Here is a 15,127-nt window from a genome sequence, read left to right as displayed (position 1 = left end):
TCGGACGCTGGGATGCTCCACACCCCGTCCTGCTCGCCCAGCTGCCAGCTGTCAGCAGCCCAGCCCCCGAGGCTATCCCAGAAGGCGTCTGTGACCAGCCCCCACCCCGTCCCCTTCCCCCGTGAATTAAAGAAGCCCCTCTGAGAACTAGAGACCAGAGCCCTTCTCCCTGCCCCAGGCTTGGGGTGCTGGTCATCGCTGCAGCCAGGGCCCTGACCGTGCAGACCCTGCCTTGTACAGCAGCTCAGCCAACGCCACCAGCTCGTCGGCCTAGGCTGGCAGCAGGCCCAGCACGGATCCTGGGGTTCTGGGAAGAAGTGGCCCAGCGTCTCCTGCAGTACCTTCCCCTGTGGAGAAAGCACTGGGGCTGCCCTTCGCCACCACACCTCCTTCTTTCCCCTTCCTCCAACCTTCCCAGCAATTATGAAGCTCCGGTGAGGCAAGCAGTGGTTATGTCATGGCCTAATCCAGCCCCTGGTGTCAGAGACCAGGAGACCGAAGCCCAGAGGCCTGGGAGCCACCTGGGGTCATGGTTTGAGGGTAGCAGAGCCAGATCTGAATCCAAGCCTCCTGCCTCAGTCCCTGTGCTTCCCACGCTCCCCCGTGGCCTTCCCTGCTGCTGGTCCAGAGCGGACCTTCCAGCATGTGGGCCCTGGTATGGGTCCCTGGACAGGGTCCCTGGGCAGCTCTGCTGGGCCTTCCCCGAAACCGAGGTGCCAGCGCCCTCACTGTGCAAGTCGGGCCCAGAGGTGAGTGAATGAGTCTGGGAGGTCAGCTGCGCAGCCCCCTGAAGTGACCCCCTGTGGGGAAGTTCAGTAGCAGACTCCTGGGTTCCTTCCTCGAGTGGGGTCCAGGCCCCAGAGAAAGGTCAGTAATAGAAATGGTGCCGAGTCCTTGCCGGGGGCCTGCGGTCAGGCCTCCCGCTGCACCAGGGTGGAGCCCGCCCCATCTCCAGGCCAGCAGGGCGCTCCCCGCCTGCGCTGTGGTCATCGTGGGGTCAGCGCCTGGGTGTGGCCTTGGCTCAGTCTGTGCTCGTCCTGGCTGCGCTGCTGGGCTTCCTGCCCTGCCAGTGACAGCTCTGATCTGAGTGGTGCTCTGCTTTGCTCCGGTGCCTGGAGGCTGGGTGGGCACCGGCGGAGTCCTGGTCCCTGAGAGCAGGGTCTGACTGGCGCTCTCCCCTCCTCTTTCTCCAGGTGGCTGGAGATGCTCACGGTCTATCCCAGGACCAACAAGCAGAACCAGAAGAAGAAGCGGAAGGTGGAGCCCCCCACACCACAGGTGAGGGCGGGGCTGCCAGCTGTTGTCCCTTTGGCGGAGCTGGGGCAAAGAGAGTGCGCCCTAGGAAGTTGGGGGGCTTCAGGACCCAGCCTAGAATAGGGCGCAAGGGAAAGGGGTCACGTCAGGGGTGAGGTGGCCATCAGCCCTGGGGTCCTTTCCTTCCTTCTGTTGGTCTGTGAGCTGCACACTCCTCTCCGAGCCACAGGGCAGGACCCCTACTGGGAGGGGGTGGCCTGCTGTGGAGCTGCCCCCAGGGGCATCCGCCCCGCAGGCAGGGGGTTCGCAGCAGTAGCGCAGTGCGTGTCCCTCCCCCTGACCGTCCTGCCCGCTGCTGGGGAGCCAGGAGCATGCCGGGAGGAAGGGTTTCAGCTCAGCTCCACTCCCCACACAGAGGTGATTCTGCAGACAGCAGGCTGAACAGGGGGGCTGGGCAGGGGGGTCCTAGAGCGTCCCGGCCAAGTGAGGGGCTCTTGGGGGACCCCGCTTCTGCTCTGGGCTGACCATAAATGGAAAACACTGGCACTGGCCTTGATTTTGTGCCTCTGCCTCAGATCCCGTGAGACTAGAGTGGGAGGTGGCTGGGGTGGTCCCACCAGGTCCAGCCCTTCCCTCCCCTGGCTGGTCTGTAGGGGCTCAGGGCACTGGAAGGGATTCAGGGGCTCAATGAGGTGATTTGCAAAATGGGCCTGTTGAAGTCTAGTTCTCGGCTTCCCGTGTGCGTGGAAGGAAGTACTGGGCCCATCCTGGGTGCTCAGTGCAGTTGACCCTGGAACAACACGGGTTTGAGCTCTGTGGGCCCACTTTATGTGGGTTGTTTTCAATAGTAAATCCTGCAGGACTACACGGTCCATGGTTGGTTGAACCCGTGGACGTGGAGCCGCGGATATGGAGAACTGCGGATAGAGAGAGCCGACTGTAAGTCGTGCTGGATATTTGACCGCTCAGAGGGTCAGCGCTCCAACCCCTGCTTGTTCAAAGGGCCAACTGTACATGTGATTCCTTTCCTCTCTGCCCCAAACTTTCCTGTTACTCAGTGCTCTTGCCTTGCCTGATTGAGCCTCACAGCACCCCTGAGAGTGAACAGGATGGTGATCGGGGGTCCCGTGGGCATCTCGCAAGCCCCAGAGCCTGACAGCCCTCCTGTGGAGACCATTGCTACCCTCTGGGGCTCATCAGTCCCTGCTGGCTCCTCTGGGCTTCCCTGAGTGACAGAGGTCTGGGCAGGAGAGGGAGGTGTGTGCTGGCCCGGGTCCCCTTTCTCCTGCACGCCCCCTCAGACTGCCCTGGCTACGCCTGCCCTGGGCTGCTACACAGGCCCCCTGCTGATGGAGTGTGGCCCCGGCCTGCTCAACCCACGGTCCTTGTCTGCCCTCTGCCCGCCCTCCCCGAAGGGTTCCAGGCCAGCATCCCCTTGGAAGGTAGCGTCCCTGGCAGGAAGTCGGCAAAATGGAATCGCACTCGTTCCTAGAGACGGAAAGTGGAGCTTCCTGCTGGGGAACAGCAGACACACAGGCAAATCCCCCAAAGCTTCCTGATTTGAGAGAAAACCCCAGGCGGAATAAGGGTGTTTAGAGTTCCATTGCGTTTCCATAGCGATGCCTTGGAAACAGTGTTGGAGCAGAGCTCCTGCCTCCAAATAAGGCAAATACACATACAGAAGGCCCTTTCAACCAGGCTGGGGAATTTGGTTGTGTCCCTGCTTCCCAGTTTTCCCTTCCCCTGTGACATCTTCTCCCCCCAAATGCTGCTTCACATTTTGGGTTGGTAGTAGGAGCCATGTGATTGCAGGGTGGGGAGATCACCCACTTCCCCGAGGGTCTCTTAGAGCCCAGGGTACTGAGGTCCCAGCCTCCTCTGCTCGGCCTTTGGCAGGGTCTCTCTTCCTTCTGCCCTGGCTCCCCTGAGCATCCCGTTCAAGGCTGCTGATTTCTGGAAGCTGTGAGCCTTCATCAGGGACAGTCCCCTGTCAGTCAGTCTCGTGGAGGGCTGTGGGGCCTGTCCAGAGGAGACTTGGGTCCGGGGGGCGGGGGAGGGTCTCTGAGCAGGCCTCCCCTCGGCAGCTCAAGATGGAGCTGTGGGGAAAGCCTAATGCCTTAGGGACCCCCGTAGAGACAAGAACCCAAGACCCCATACCTAGCCTTTTTCTCATGGCCCCGGAGTTTGGGATCAAACCAGCTGGGGGCTGGAGGTGTCCCTTTGCTCCACCCCACGCTCTAGGAACTCAGGCGGGCAGGGGAGCCCAGTGCCCTGTTTCGAGGAGGGCGTTCAGGCATTTGGGAGTTGGGGCCTTGGAGCGCACAGGCACCCCTCAGACATGAGGGGGGATGAGGACTGGGCTGTGGGGGAGAGCAGACATCCTCTCTGCCGGGGGTGGGGGTCCCAGCAGAGCCCAGGGCGGCGGGGGAGACAGACTGGCCCTGACCAGAGTCTCCGAAGCTGGAGCCTGAGAGGCACAGGCTCCCAGGAGCTGCTTCTTGCTCAGCCTGTTTGAGGGAAGACTTCCTGGTAACGAGGTGCCTAGAGAGGAGGAGTGATCATCCACTCAGGGTGTGACCAGTGGCCCTTACCTCCCTCTCCCCAAAGCCCAGAGCTGGGACTTGGGTGAGGCCAGGGGCCGTGTGTCTCCCAGCCCCGTGTGCAGGCCAGGGGCTCGGATCGTTGGGCAGAGCCGTGGGAGGCTGGATCCTCTGTCTCCCTACCTGCTCAGGCTCTTGGCCCTTGCTTCTTGGCCTTTCTTCAAAGACCCATAAGACAGCAGACCTTTCTCCGTGAGTGAGGCCCCACATCAGGTCCACACGTGTGTTGTCAGCTGCCACCTCTTCTCAGGTGTCTTATTTCCCACTTGGGTGCTTGCTGCCGAACCCACTCCGGGTCAGGACCCTCCTTCTCACTGGGTCCCTGCTCAGTTTCCATGCCCCGGAGGTAGCAAGCAAGGCTTTCTGTGAAACCCCCTCCAGAGGGGCCTGCTTAGCATGTGGAGGCTTCAGAGGCCCCTTGACTGGGGCCTGCCTTCCTGCCCTGCTTCCTCTTTCGTCTCTGCTTTGAAAACTCTTTCTGAGCAGCCAAACAGCACAGACTTTATTATGGCACTGACAGCCCTGGGCGTGCAGCTGTCCCGGCCACACAGAGACACCACCTGGGGGCCTGGGCTTCCCCTCCTTCCTCTCGCACGGGCACCAGGGGTCTGTGTTGGCGTGAGCCCCGGCACCCTCCCTCCCACGATGGTGACAGCATAGGGAGTGGGGCTGGTGCCATGTGGCCCTGGCCCGGCCCCTGCGAAGTGTGCTGTCCACCCAGCTGCTCTGGAGAGAAGCGACTTTACTTAGAAACCAGCCCCTCTCCTGCAAGCCACGGTGGCTTTGTTCCTGCTGCCAGACTGCCCTCCTGTCCCTGCTGACTCGGTGAGGCTTGGCATAGAGGCAGGAGAAAGCAGGGCTACCAAAAGGAGAAAAAGAGCTACCTGTGGACCTTGGCCGCCGTCCAGAGAACCCCAGGGCCCTTGTTCTCTGGGATGAGTCCCCAGAAGTGGGAGCCTGGGAGGGATCTGTGGGTGGAACCAGCCCTGCGCAGGTTGGGGGCCCAGGCCCAGGAGGCAGGTCTGGGAGCGCTTGGTGCTGGGAAACGTGTTCCCTAAGCTCCCAGTCACTGCCCCTTGCGTGTCAGGCCTGGAATTTCCTCTGCCTCTTGGGGATCCTTGCAAGCCCACCCCCTACCCAGTGCTGGGCTCACCCCGGGCATCAGAGAGGGGTATGCATGTGCCAGGGTACTACACTCATGGCGTGGGGCTGAGAGCACCGGCAGGAAGGCCCTTTCATCATGGGCACAGCGCCGCCCCTCCCCCTCGACCCTTTTTGGCGGCCTGTCTCCCTTGGTCCAGCCTCCCCTCCACAGAGGGGACAGATTCACCAAGCAAGGTCTTCAGGTCACCCCCGCCCAGCTCTGCAGGAGGAATCTCAGCGCCACCCTGGGCCCGGCAGAGCCACGCCCAGCCTCTGAGCACAGGCCTCAGGTTGTTGGGAGGGGGCAGGGCAGCGGCACCCAGAGGGGCTTCTGCTTAGGAAAGCATGGCTGCTGGGGTGTGGAGCAGGGGACCCAGGGCCAGGCTTCCTCGGGTCATTGGAACTGGTTCTGTTTTAGTCTCAGGAAACTGTCAGAAACCACGCCATGTTCTTCCAAGAAGTCCACTTCTTCCATGGTGGGTCAGAGCTCTCGGGAGTCTCCAGCTGGGGAGTCAGGTCTGCCTGAATGGGTGGTCAGGTGTGTCCTGGGTCTGTGGGAAGAGTCATCCTGGCTTTATCCCATCCCAGGAGGCCTGAGACCTGGTGAAATGCCTGTCTCTCACTTTGGGACACAGGGTGCCTGGGCTCCTTGGTGGCTCCTCAGGGGTGCCCGTCCAACGTGAAGCCCCCTCTTGGGCCTTTCTCCTGCTCCTGGGGTGCCTGGTGGTGGAAAGTGCTCACAGCCCCACTCCGCCTCTTACTGGCCGGGCGAGCGTGGGCTGTCGCCTTCTCTCAGCCCAGGCAGCCTCCCCTGCGGGGTGGTTGGTGAGGGCTGGAGGGTGCGGCGCCCCGAGAGCCCAGCAGGCGGTCTCTGTGTTTTGGGGAAAGACAGCTGAGATGTGCCTCATTTCTGGGGGCGCCCAGAGCCATCCTGCTGGCAGCCCCTCAGCAGCAGGCACCCCAGTGCCCTGGGTGGGCAGGGACTCGGGCCCAGGGCCTGAGCAGGTGCCGCAGGGTGGCGGGGGTCCCAGCCCTGCCCTGTCTGGGCTCTAGGCTTGCAGTGTGGAGTTACGGTCCTTTGTGTGCTCTGGCCTTGGATTCTGTGTCTGGCTAAGTACCTCTCGCACAAATGCTTCTCCCTCGGGGCAGCACCAGCTCTGGCCCTGGGTTCCCACCTGGGGTGCTGGCTGGGGCTGCAGAAGAGAAAAAGCTTCCAGCCCAACCAGGACATGTGTTCTGAGCCTTCCGTTCTGGCATTCTGGGCCTCTGACACGGTGTAGTTGACCTTGGTAGCCAGGCACCCGGGCAGCTCAGACCGTGTGCTCCCAGGCCCGCACGGACACCGCTCTCCCCTGTAGGAGCCAGGGCCGGCCAAGGTGGCTGTCACCAGCAGCAGCAGCAGCATCCCCAGTGCCGAGAAGGTGCCCACCACCAAGTCCACCCTCTGGCAGGAAGAAATGAGGGCCAAGGACCAGCCCGACGGGAGCAGCCCGAGTCCGGCTCAGAGTCCCAGCCAGAGCCAGCCTCCTGTGGCCGGCACCCTGAGGGAGCCAGGGCTGGAGAGCAGAGATGGTAAGTGGTGGCCGGGCCGGCCCTCGTGCCCACCTGTCCTGGTGCCCCAGCTTGAAGCACTAGAATGGGCCTCCCGACAGAGCTGGTTCTGGGACTCGGGGCCTCTGAGCCGATCGTGAGCCCCGGGCCTCAGGCTCCCTCACCTTGTGTCCGTCAGCCCCGGGCCGGGCCGGGCCGGGCCTGGTGTGGGACCCGGGTCGCTGGCCTCCGGCCATTGCCCTGCCCCTCCCCTGTAGCTCTTTTAGTCCTACCTGTGAGCCCTAGGCAGGTGTCGTGAGAATCAGGATGCTCTGTAACAAGGTCTGTGTACAAGGGGGCCTCTGGTTCCTGTGTCTTGTGGCTGCTTCGTCTCTGGAAGCCCACTGTGTCCTGAGAGCAGCAGCAGTGAGGGCTGTCTCGTCCTGCCCGGGCGCCTGGGAGAAGCAGGGGAAGAGGGTGCTGGGGAGGAAATGGTTGGCATGACTGCCCTTCTCCACCTAGCACTTGGAGTTGCCTGAGCAGAAGCGGGGCGGCAGCCTCAGCCTCGCTCGTCCAGGCCCGAGAGGGCTCTGCGCGAGACAGGCTGGCTTTGCCCTTTACACCTGTCCAGGCCACTAGAGGCGCATGGACAGTTGGGACCCAGCTCGTTCAGGTGAAATGCATCTTGTACAGGCTCTGGGCAGAAGGTCCCTCAGTCCTCCGCAGGCAACACACACCCATCCACATCCAGAACCGTTCACTCCTCTCACTCCTACCAAGGTGCTTCTCTGCCCGTCCCTCCAAAAATGTACTAAAAGGTTGCATGGCTAGTTGGCCCTTGGATTCCTCCTTGCTGTTCGGTAGGAGTAGTTGTTGGTGGGACGTCTCTCCTGGGAGAATCGTGCTCTCCCAGCGGAGCCCCCAGACTAGAAGCTCAGGGACCCCCTGACAGTCTGTCGGGGCAGCCCGGTAGGGAGAGGCAGATAAGGATAAGTTCCTCTCCTGGGGCTCTGCCCTGGGGTGGCCACGCCAGCCTCTGGAGGTGGGAGGTAGAGAGGTGGCCTGTTGGGATCCGCGTGCCGCCTTGAAAAGTCCCCGACCAGAGGGGGCAGCCAGCCCAGCGTGTCTCCTGTCCCCTCTTGCAGAGGAGGGCACCACAGGCAGCGAGCGTGCGGACTGTGGCCGCAAAGTCCGGGTGGAGAGCGGCTACTTCTCGCTGGAGAAGACCAAGCAGGACGTGAAGGCCGAGGAGCAGCTGCCGCCGCCGCTCTCCCCACCCAGCCCCGGCACTCCCCCCAACAGGTACAGTGGCTCCGGCCCGCCCTCCAGGGAGCTTGGCCGCCCCCTTCCTCCCCCAGGTCCTCAGCCCTCTGGCCGAACCGTCTGCAGTGGCTCCTTCAGCTCCCTGGACACAGCCCACCGGCCCCCTGCCCACGTGGACTCCGGCAGCGCTGGGGGGCGGGGTGCAGAGAGACCGGGGCGCGCCTCTGCCTTTAAAGCCAGCAGGCAGTATGCCACCCTGGCCGACGTCCCTAAGGCCATCAGGATCAGCCACCGAGAAGCTTTCCAGGTGGAGAGAAGGCGGCTGGAGCGCGGGGCCCGGGCCCGGAGCCCTGGGAGGGAAGAGGTGGCCCGTCTGTTTGGCAGCGAGCGGAGGTAAGGGCGGGGGGGCGACTGGAGGGCCGTGCGCTCGCAAACGTGGTGCGCACACTCTCCCACCCTTGCAGCCCCTGCCGTGCACACTCACGTTGTCTTAGACACACCCCCCCCGTGCACCCTCACGTACTCGTGCATTCTGTCACATTCTCGCACACTTTGTTACACGTTTCCTCCAAGGACGGACACACACACACACACACACACACACACACACACACACACACACACACACACACACACACACACACACACACACGCGCGCGCGCCTGGGGAGAGACAGGGTTTGGAGATGGGCCTGGGCCAGGGCTGATGGAGGTGTGGGACTTGACTGTGGTCTGAGGGTAGGAGGGCCCTTCCCTCGTTCCCCTGGAGGTGGGGGGGGGGGGGAAGATCTTGCATGGTTCCGTCTCGGAGGCCTCCAGGCCCAGGCCCGGACCAGAGCGCCCCAGTGCCCCTTCCGGTAGGAGCTTCCACCCCTGAGTCTGTAAATGGAGCGTCTGCCCAGCGACAGGGCTCTCACCCAGCTGCGTGGGCTGCTGGCGGGATGTGAACCTCTCGAAACGATTCACGTTCTGGGAAAGGAAAATCCATAGTTTTCATTACGTTTCCAAAGAAGTTGCTTTCTAAGAAAGAGGTTCAGACCCAAGTTCCACAAGTGTCTGTGGAGTGTCCTGCTGCCGCCCTCCCCCTCCAAGCCCAGCTCAGAGTTGGGGCGAGCTATGCAGACAGATGAGGTGGCCCTGGGCTCCCCCTCGAGGGGTTGGCTGGGAGCCGGTTGCTTTGCTCTCCTGCTCCCTTGCTTCTTACCACCCACCTGCTCTCCCAAATGTCCCCTCCAGCACTAGGAAGAGAGTGAAGGAAACAGGAGGTGCCTCCGTGCTGGGGAGGGGGAAGCTGACCTGTCCTGGGGGGCGCCCTCCAGTGTCTGTCCGCCTGGTTCATTAGTACCCTGGAGAGGTGTGTGACCACCCTGGTATGCAGGGGCAGAGACAGGGGCGCAGAAGCAGGGCGACTCCTCACGGGAACTGCCTGGGACAGCAGAGCCGCGACAGAAACCCCAGGCCGGACCTGGGAACGGGAGGGCCCTGCTCCCAGGGTGGACCCGGGACAGGGCTGAGGCTGTCCTTAGCGCTCTTAAGTATAAGTGAATGGACTTGCCAGAAGTATAAGCGAACGGACTTGCCAGATGTAGGCGGCCAGTGGGCCGGGCAGTGGGGGGGCTTCTTGCTGCATCCTGGAGGCCCCTGAGCGGGCAGCCACACCCTGGTTTGGCGGGGACCAAAGAATTAACATTCAGCGCACCTGCTTGGCTTGGAGTTCCCTCTCAGCTAGCGGCCCAGGCTACACGGCATCTCTGGGGCTTTGCTTCCGCCTGCTCTTTGCTACCGTGGAGGATGTGCTTTCACCTGGTGCAGGCTGCCCTGGGGCCCCTCTGCGCTGCATCCTAACACTGTCACGTCACTTTCTTACTGACCCTCATGACATCTGACTGGCTGCTGTCACTCTCCGAGGCCTGCTTTCTGGTCCTGAGTAGCCGCCCCTCCCAGTGCTGGATTGGATTCCTGTCTCTGGTGGTGTAGAACAGAGCCCCATGTTGGCAGGATGCCGGCCACAGCTACCCAGAGTGGCAGCTGCCCGGGAGCCCGACTGGGGGACCTCAGGGGTGGGTTTCCTGACAAGCCCTGGCCCGGAAGTAATCCTTCTCGGATGGCGAGCTGCTGCCGACTGAGCGTGGGGGGCCATGGCCCTGGTTGAACTGCTGGTGACTGACCCCAGAACCAGCTTCCCGCGGTCCTGCCTGCGCCTTGGCTGGGAGCCTGGAGAGGTCAGGTTCTGTCCCGTCACCGGCCCACCTGGGAGGCCTTTGCTGTCACACCTGCAGGGCTTCAGTGGACCCAAGTTTCAAAGGCCCCACTTGGTAGAGCCAACCATGGCTGACTCCCTGGCAGGTGCCGCCGCCCTCTCCGCTCCTCTGACCCCCTCGCAGCCATGGCCGGCTCGCAGCATGCGATTCGCCTGTGACTCGCCAGGCGCTGCTCCTCAAGGCCTTCCTGGGGCTTTCTGGTCCCGGGGTCAGTTGGAAGAGCTCTCGTTCTGCATGTGGCGGCACCGAGGCCTGTGAGCGGGCCTGGAGTGTCCTCTAAACCCGGCAGGTCGGTTGGGGACAGGCCACCTCAGCCGCCCGGCCAGCCCGAGCACCCGCGAGAGCTCCCCGTGGTTCCCAGGCCCTCCCGCCGCCCCGGCTTCCCGCGCTCGCTCGCTCCCCTGCTGCCCCCTCGGCCGCACCGCTGCTGGCCCCGCAGGCTGCCTGGGGACAGCTCTGTCCCTGGAGGAGACTCCGCGGGAGCTGAGAGCGCCGCAGGCCCTGGCTTCACAGGGAGCTGGGTCCCCGGGAGTTCTGCCCTCCTGAGGAAGAAGCCCTGAGAGCCACCTGTACTGTGCGCCTCCCGAGGGCAAGCTGGCCTCCGGGGCCTCAGGATGGGGGCCGGTTCCCCCCCTTCCTCATGGAGTTAGACTTTAGGCTTCTGGGCCTAGCGGCCCTTCACTAGCTGCCCTCGACTCTGCTGCTCGTCCCGATGCAAGGACAGCCCTCCGTGTGAGGCGATCTCGGGGCTCCTGCCTGGGCATCTCTGGGAGGACAGGCCTCTGGCCGGAGACACGCGGGCAGCCCCCGAGGGCGTGTCCCCCATGCGGCCGCTCGCGACTCCTCACTGGTCGCGCTCCTCAGTGATCACCTCGGGTTTTTGCTTCTTTAATTCTTTGGATAATTTTGATTTACCATGATTTGATTTTTACAAGCAGTCCTTTTTTTTCTGTTTATTCATTCTCCAGCCTTATTTTCTTTCAGGTCTTGCCCCTCTCCACCTCCTCCTGCTGTGTCGCTGTGTGACGTTACTCGCCCCTCCTCCGCCTGCTTCGCTCCCATCTCAGCTCCGTCTCCAGCCGTAGATGGCCTGACGATGCCGCCCACCCTTTCACACGAAATCAACTTGCTTTGTTTTTAATTTGGGTTTTGATTCTTTTTACTGTTGGCAGAAACAATGTTAATTCGTGGGTCTTTTTCTTGCTAAATTTTGGATGCCCTGGGGTGGGGGCCGCATCAGATCTGCTGAGGAGTGTGATGAGGACGGGCGTGCCCTCCGAGGTGCTGGCTGCCTTCTGATCCGTCTGGCTCCGGAGAGGGTGCCGAGCGCTGAGCGTGTGACTGCCGAGTTTGTTAGCACGACAGAGCGTGCGGGGACTCCAGTGTGGGGGCTGGGAGGCAGAGGGCAAGGAAGCGTCTGGCGGAAGGGAAGGGCCTTGCCCGTGAGCTGCTGCCAGCCCCCGCACAGCCCCCCTCAGCGGAGGTGGGAGAGGGAGCAGGGGTGTCCGAGGCGAGCTGGCTGAGCGAGCGGTGTGCACTGCCGGGGCCCTGCGCGAGGGCAGCCCGGAAGCTGGGGTGAGCCAGGCGTGGGGTGTTGGCTGCGGGAGCCCCTCTGAGACTCCGGACCACATCCCCCTCGGGCTCTGGGGGACCCTGTCTCCCACTTAGCCGCCTCATGCTCTCTCTTGCAGGAGGTCCCAGGTAATAGAGAAATTTGAGGCCTTGGACATCGAGAAGGCAGAGCACATGGAGACCAACGCGTCAGCCGGGCCCTCGCTGTCAAGCGACACTCGCCAGGGCCGGAGCGAGAAGAGGGCCTTCCCCCGGAAGCGGGTGAGCGTTCGGGCTCCGGGGCGGCAGCGAGGCCGAGCGGGGCGGCGGGGGCAAGGTCAGCACACGGCCCCCACACCCCCCGAGGCCCCACTCACACCTGGACGCTCTTCTGCCCGGCCTCCCGCTCGCATCTCCTGGTTGTCTCTCGGGTCTCTCATCTCCTTCCCCACTGAGTGGACGTCTTGAGGGTGAGGCCTGTCTTCTGCGTCTTCCTCTCGGAGCTCCGTCCGTCTCTGCTGAAAGCTGCTCTCGTGAGCTTTTTTTTGGTCCCAGGTCGTAACCAGAGCCAGTCTCTTCCTCTCTGAGGCAGTCGGGCCGCGAGGCTGAATACTTTCCTTCCTCTCTCTTTCGGGCGGTGGCCACAGCCCCAGTTTCTCTCTGCTCAGTCCCCAAGGTGGATTCCGCTTCTGAAACCCACCTCTCCTGGGCCACCCGCCTCTCGTGGCCCCCCTGAGTCTGCCCTCCGTCTTCCTCCTGTTCTCTCTGGGCTCAGAGGGGTCCTAGTGCTCACTGTGCAGAGCCCAGCGTCTTCCCTCTGTGACCCCACGAGGCCGGGGGAGGACGGGGGCCAGGAGAGCCAGGTGGCTGGTGCGTCTGCAAGAAAAGGCTGCTCTCCCACCTGGGCGGCTCGGCCCCAGCCGCGGGCAGCTGGAGGCGTGGGACTAGGAGTCTGGGCGCAGGTCCTGTCCGCACGGGCAGAGGTGCTGAGGGGGCCCAGACGGCAGAGCGCCCGCTCCTCGTCCGGAACGTGGCCCCGCAGCCCGGCCCTCCCGCGACTCCGGCTGCCCAGGGGCTGGCTGGCGCTGACGGGGCTGCTCTCTGCCACAGGACCTCCCCAGCGAAGCTCCTCTCCCGGACGCCTCGGCCTCCCCCCTGTCTCCACAGCGAAGAGCCAAGTCACTGGACAGGAGGTCCACGGAGCCCTCCCTGACGGTGAGCCCGGGCGCCCGCGCTCCGAGGCCTGCGGATGCCCTTCCTGCTGCTTCTGCCCCCTGGGCTCTTCGCTGCTGCTGCCTGTGCCTCCGCGCTGGCGTCCCTTCTGTGCACGGGCCCTCACGGCCGTGCGTGGGAAGCAGGTGCCGTGTTTCTGCCCCTTCTCTGGGCTGCGTGGGCATCCTGAGCTCTGAGGTCCCCAGCGGAGGAGGCCATCTGGCCGGAGCAGTGGAATTCTGGCTCCGGGGAATCAGGGCCACAGGACGAACCTCTGTTCTTCTTGTTTTGGGTGTTTGTTTCTGTGACATTTTGGAGTCGGAACCCCCCCCTCTTGCTGGGCACTTGTCTTGTTCGTGGGGTCACCACGGAGGGAGCCCAGCCTTTGCTCCAGGGCATGGGAGCCGTGGCCATCGGGTGCAGGTAGGGAGTGGTCAGGCGGGTCGAGCGGGACCGTCGCTCCCTCGGAGAGCCCCGAGTGGCAAGCCAGCGTCCCAGGAGTGAGGACAGCTGCTCGTGTGGGCCCTTCTCTGCTTTGTCCTCAGCCTTCCGAGGAGCCTGGGGCTAATGCCGCCCCTCCCAGGCCTGGGGCCTCCAGCGGCAACCTGACTTGGAGCCGTGGGGCCAGGGCGGAGGCTTTCTTGCCTGGAGTCTGGGTTTTGCTCGCTGGTTTGGAGCAGAGGCTCCAGGACACGTGTGGCTCATGGGTGTCCCGCTACGTGGCATGTGTTCTCTTGAACCCTTCTCGGGTCCTTGGAATATAACAAGACGTCACAGCCCCGTTCTGGTCGTGATGGCTGTAGAAGAGCACATGGGCCGAGGGGAGCAGTGGGCCACGTCTCTTTTCACACTGGCCTGCCTGTGCCCCGATGTGTGACACAAGCCAGGCCCAGGGGGCTGCCTGCCTGCGGCCCTCAAGGTGCCCTCAGGCCGCTCCTCAGGCTCTGGCGTACAGGGGCCAGAGGGAACCGCAGGGACAGCGCCCTGTTCAGTGCCTGCGGTCCTGGTTCTGCTGCTTGTAGGGAAACGGAGACTCAGACTCATCTTGGCAGGTCAGTGGCCTGAGGGTCTTGGCAGGCTTGCTGCTGCGTCTTGCTTCACACCGGGCGTGGCCTCTGCGCTCAGTCTTTCTGTGGCCTCTGCGAGAACTTCTCCGCTGTCCTTTCAGCCGTCGCTGCACATCTTCCCTCCACGCGAAATGCCGGGTGCCTCTGTCTGGGCCGTTCTTCTCTGCCTTCCGGGCGGCCCCACTGTGCTGCTCACGGGGTGAGGGGGCCGCGCCTGCTCCCTGTGCCCGGCCTCGCTCTCCTCGAAGACGCGCGTCCGGGGAGCAGCTCTGGCAGCCCCTGCCAGGGCGAGGGGCCACGGGGGCTCCTCTGGCAGGTGGATAAGCCCCTTTCCGGGGCCCCCTCATCTGGGGAAGAGACACCTGCCTTCTCGGTCACCCTTTACCCAGAACCGGGACACTGCTGCTTTCCTCTCAGCTGTTCTTTTTTCTTCCTTCCTTAGCCCGACCTGCTGAACTTCAAGAAAGGCTGGCTGACCAGGCAGTATGAGGATGGCCAGGTGAGTGGCCAGAGCTGCTGTGGTCCCTGAGGCGCCGGGGAGCAGGCGTGAGGTTCAGCTGGCTTTGTCCCTGCGGGTGTGTGAGCGCCAGCCCTGTCCCCCGCCTCCAGCACACCCCCTCGTCTTGGGGACCAGGGTCGTGGCCGAGACCCCGTCTCCTCAGAACTGGGGGTGCAGTGGGGTGTGGAGGCCGCCAGCCTGCCCGCTGCCAGCGCAGGGACTGTTCTCCTGCTCCCGACGGGGTCTCAGCATCAGGCCTGGGGACATGCTACAGCACTGGCTCCCCACCTGGTGACCTTTCCCAGAAGTTTCCTGAGAGCCCAGGCTTCCCCAGGACAGAAGGGCCTTCCGGTTGTGGGGTGGCAGCCAGTGACCAGGGTGCAGCCGCAGCCTTGCGGGGAGCAGTGGACTTGAGCAGGAAGATCGAGCCATTCGTGGCTGCTGGGGTGGAGGCCAGGCCTCCCAGGAGGCAGGAAGAGGAGCCTGCGGGTCCCACCGAGAGGCCCGTAGATTCCCCTCCCTGCTTCCTGAGCGACTGTGCCCGAACGCCCTCTTCTTCTCTCTCTTCCACATCAATCCCCTCGGCCCTGCCTGGAGACTCGAGCCCCTCCTTGCTCCTCACGGTGAAGATTTGGGAGTCCGGCTGGTTGGGTTGCTCCTGCCGGCGGCAGGTGGGCGCCCCTCTGGTTAGCCAGGGGGTGGCCGTGGCTTGCAGGTGGCCTCCTTTTGGCTCTGGGGGCCCAGCCGC

The 15,127-nt window shown here is 63.6% G+C and overlaps 1 protein-coding gene across 3 annotated transcripts in view; it reads left to right on the top strand.

Moving 5' to 3' along the window:
- LOC118887402 (myosin phosphatase Rho interacting protein) overlaps window positions 1-15,127 on the top strand; it is a 125,712-nt gene that overhangs the window by 80,311 nt on the left and 30,274 nt on the right. For 2 of the 3 annotated variants that reach the window (XM_036838192.1, XM_036838191.1), the window contains exons 5-10: window positions 1,194-1,278; window positions 6,356-6,569; window positions 7,673-7,829; window positions 11,742-11,883; window positions 12,712-12,816; window positions 14,323-14,379. In XM_036838192.1, the coding sequence (XP_036694087.1) occupies window positions 1,194-1,278; window positions 6,356-6,569; window positions 7,673-7,829; window positions 11,742-11,883; window positions 12,712-12,816; window positions 14,323-14,379 (760 nt within the window). Of the gene's footprint in view, window positions 1-1,193; window positions 1,279-6,355; window positions 6,570-7,672; window positions 8,184-11,741; window positions 11,884-12,711; window positions 12,817-14,322; window positions 14,380-15,127 lie in introns of all 3 variants that reach the window. The other variant, XM_036838193.1, reaches the window with a different exon arrangement.

Source organism: Balaenoptera musculus, chromosome 20 (genome assembly GCF_009873245.2).
Source record: "Balaenoptera musculus isolate JJ_BM4_2016_0621 chromosome 20, mBalMus1.pri.v3, whole genome shotgun sequence".
Lineage (NCBI taxonomy): Eukaryota > Metazoa > Chordata > Mammalia > Artiodactyla > Balaenopteridae > Balaenoptera > Balaenoptera musculus.
Note: the sequence above shows the minus strand (reverse complement) of the source record. Positions and strands in the feature narration are given on the sequence as shown.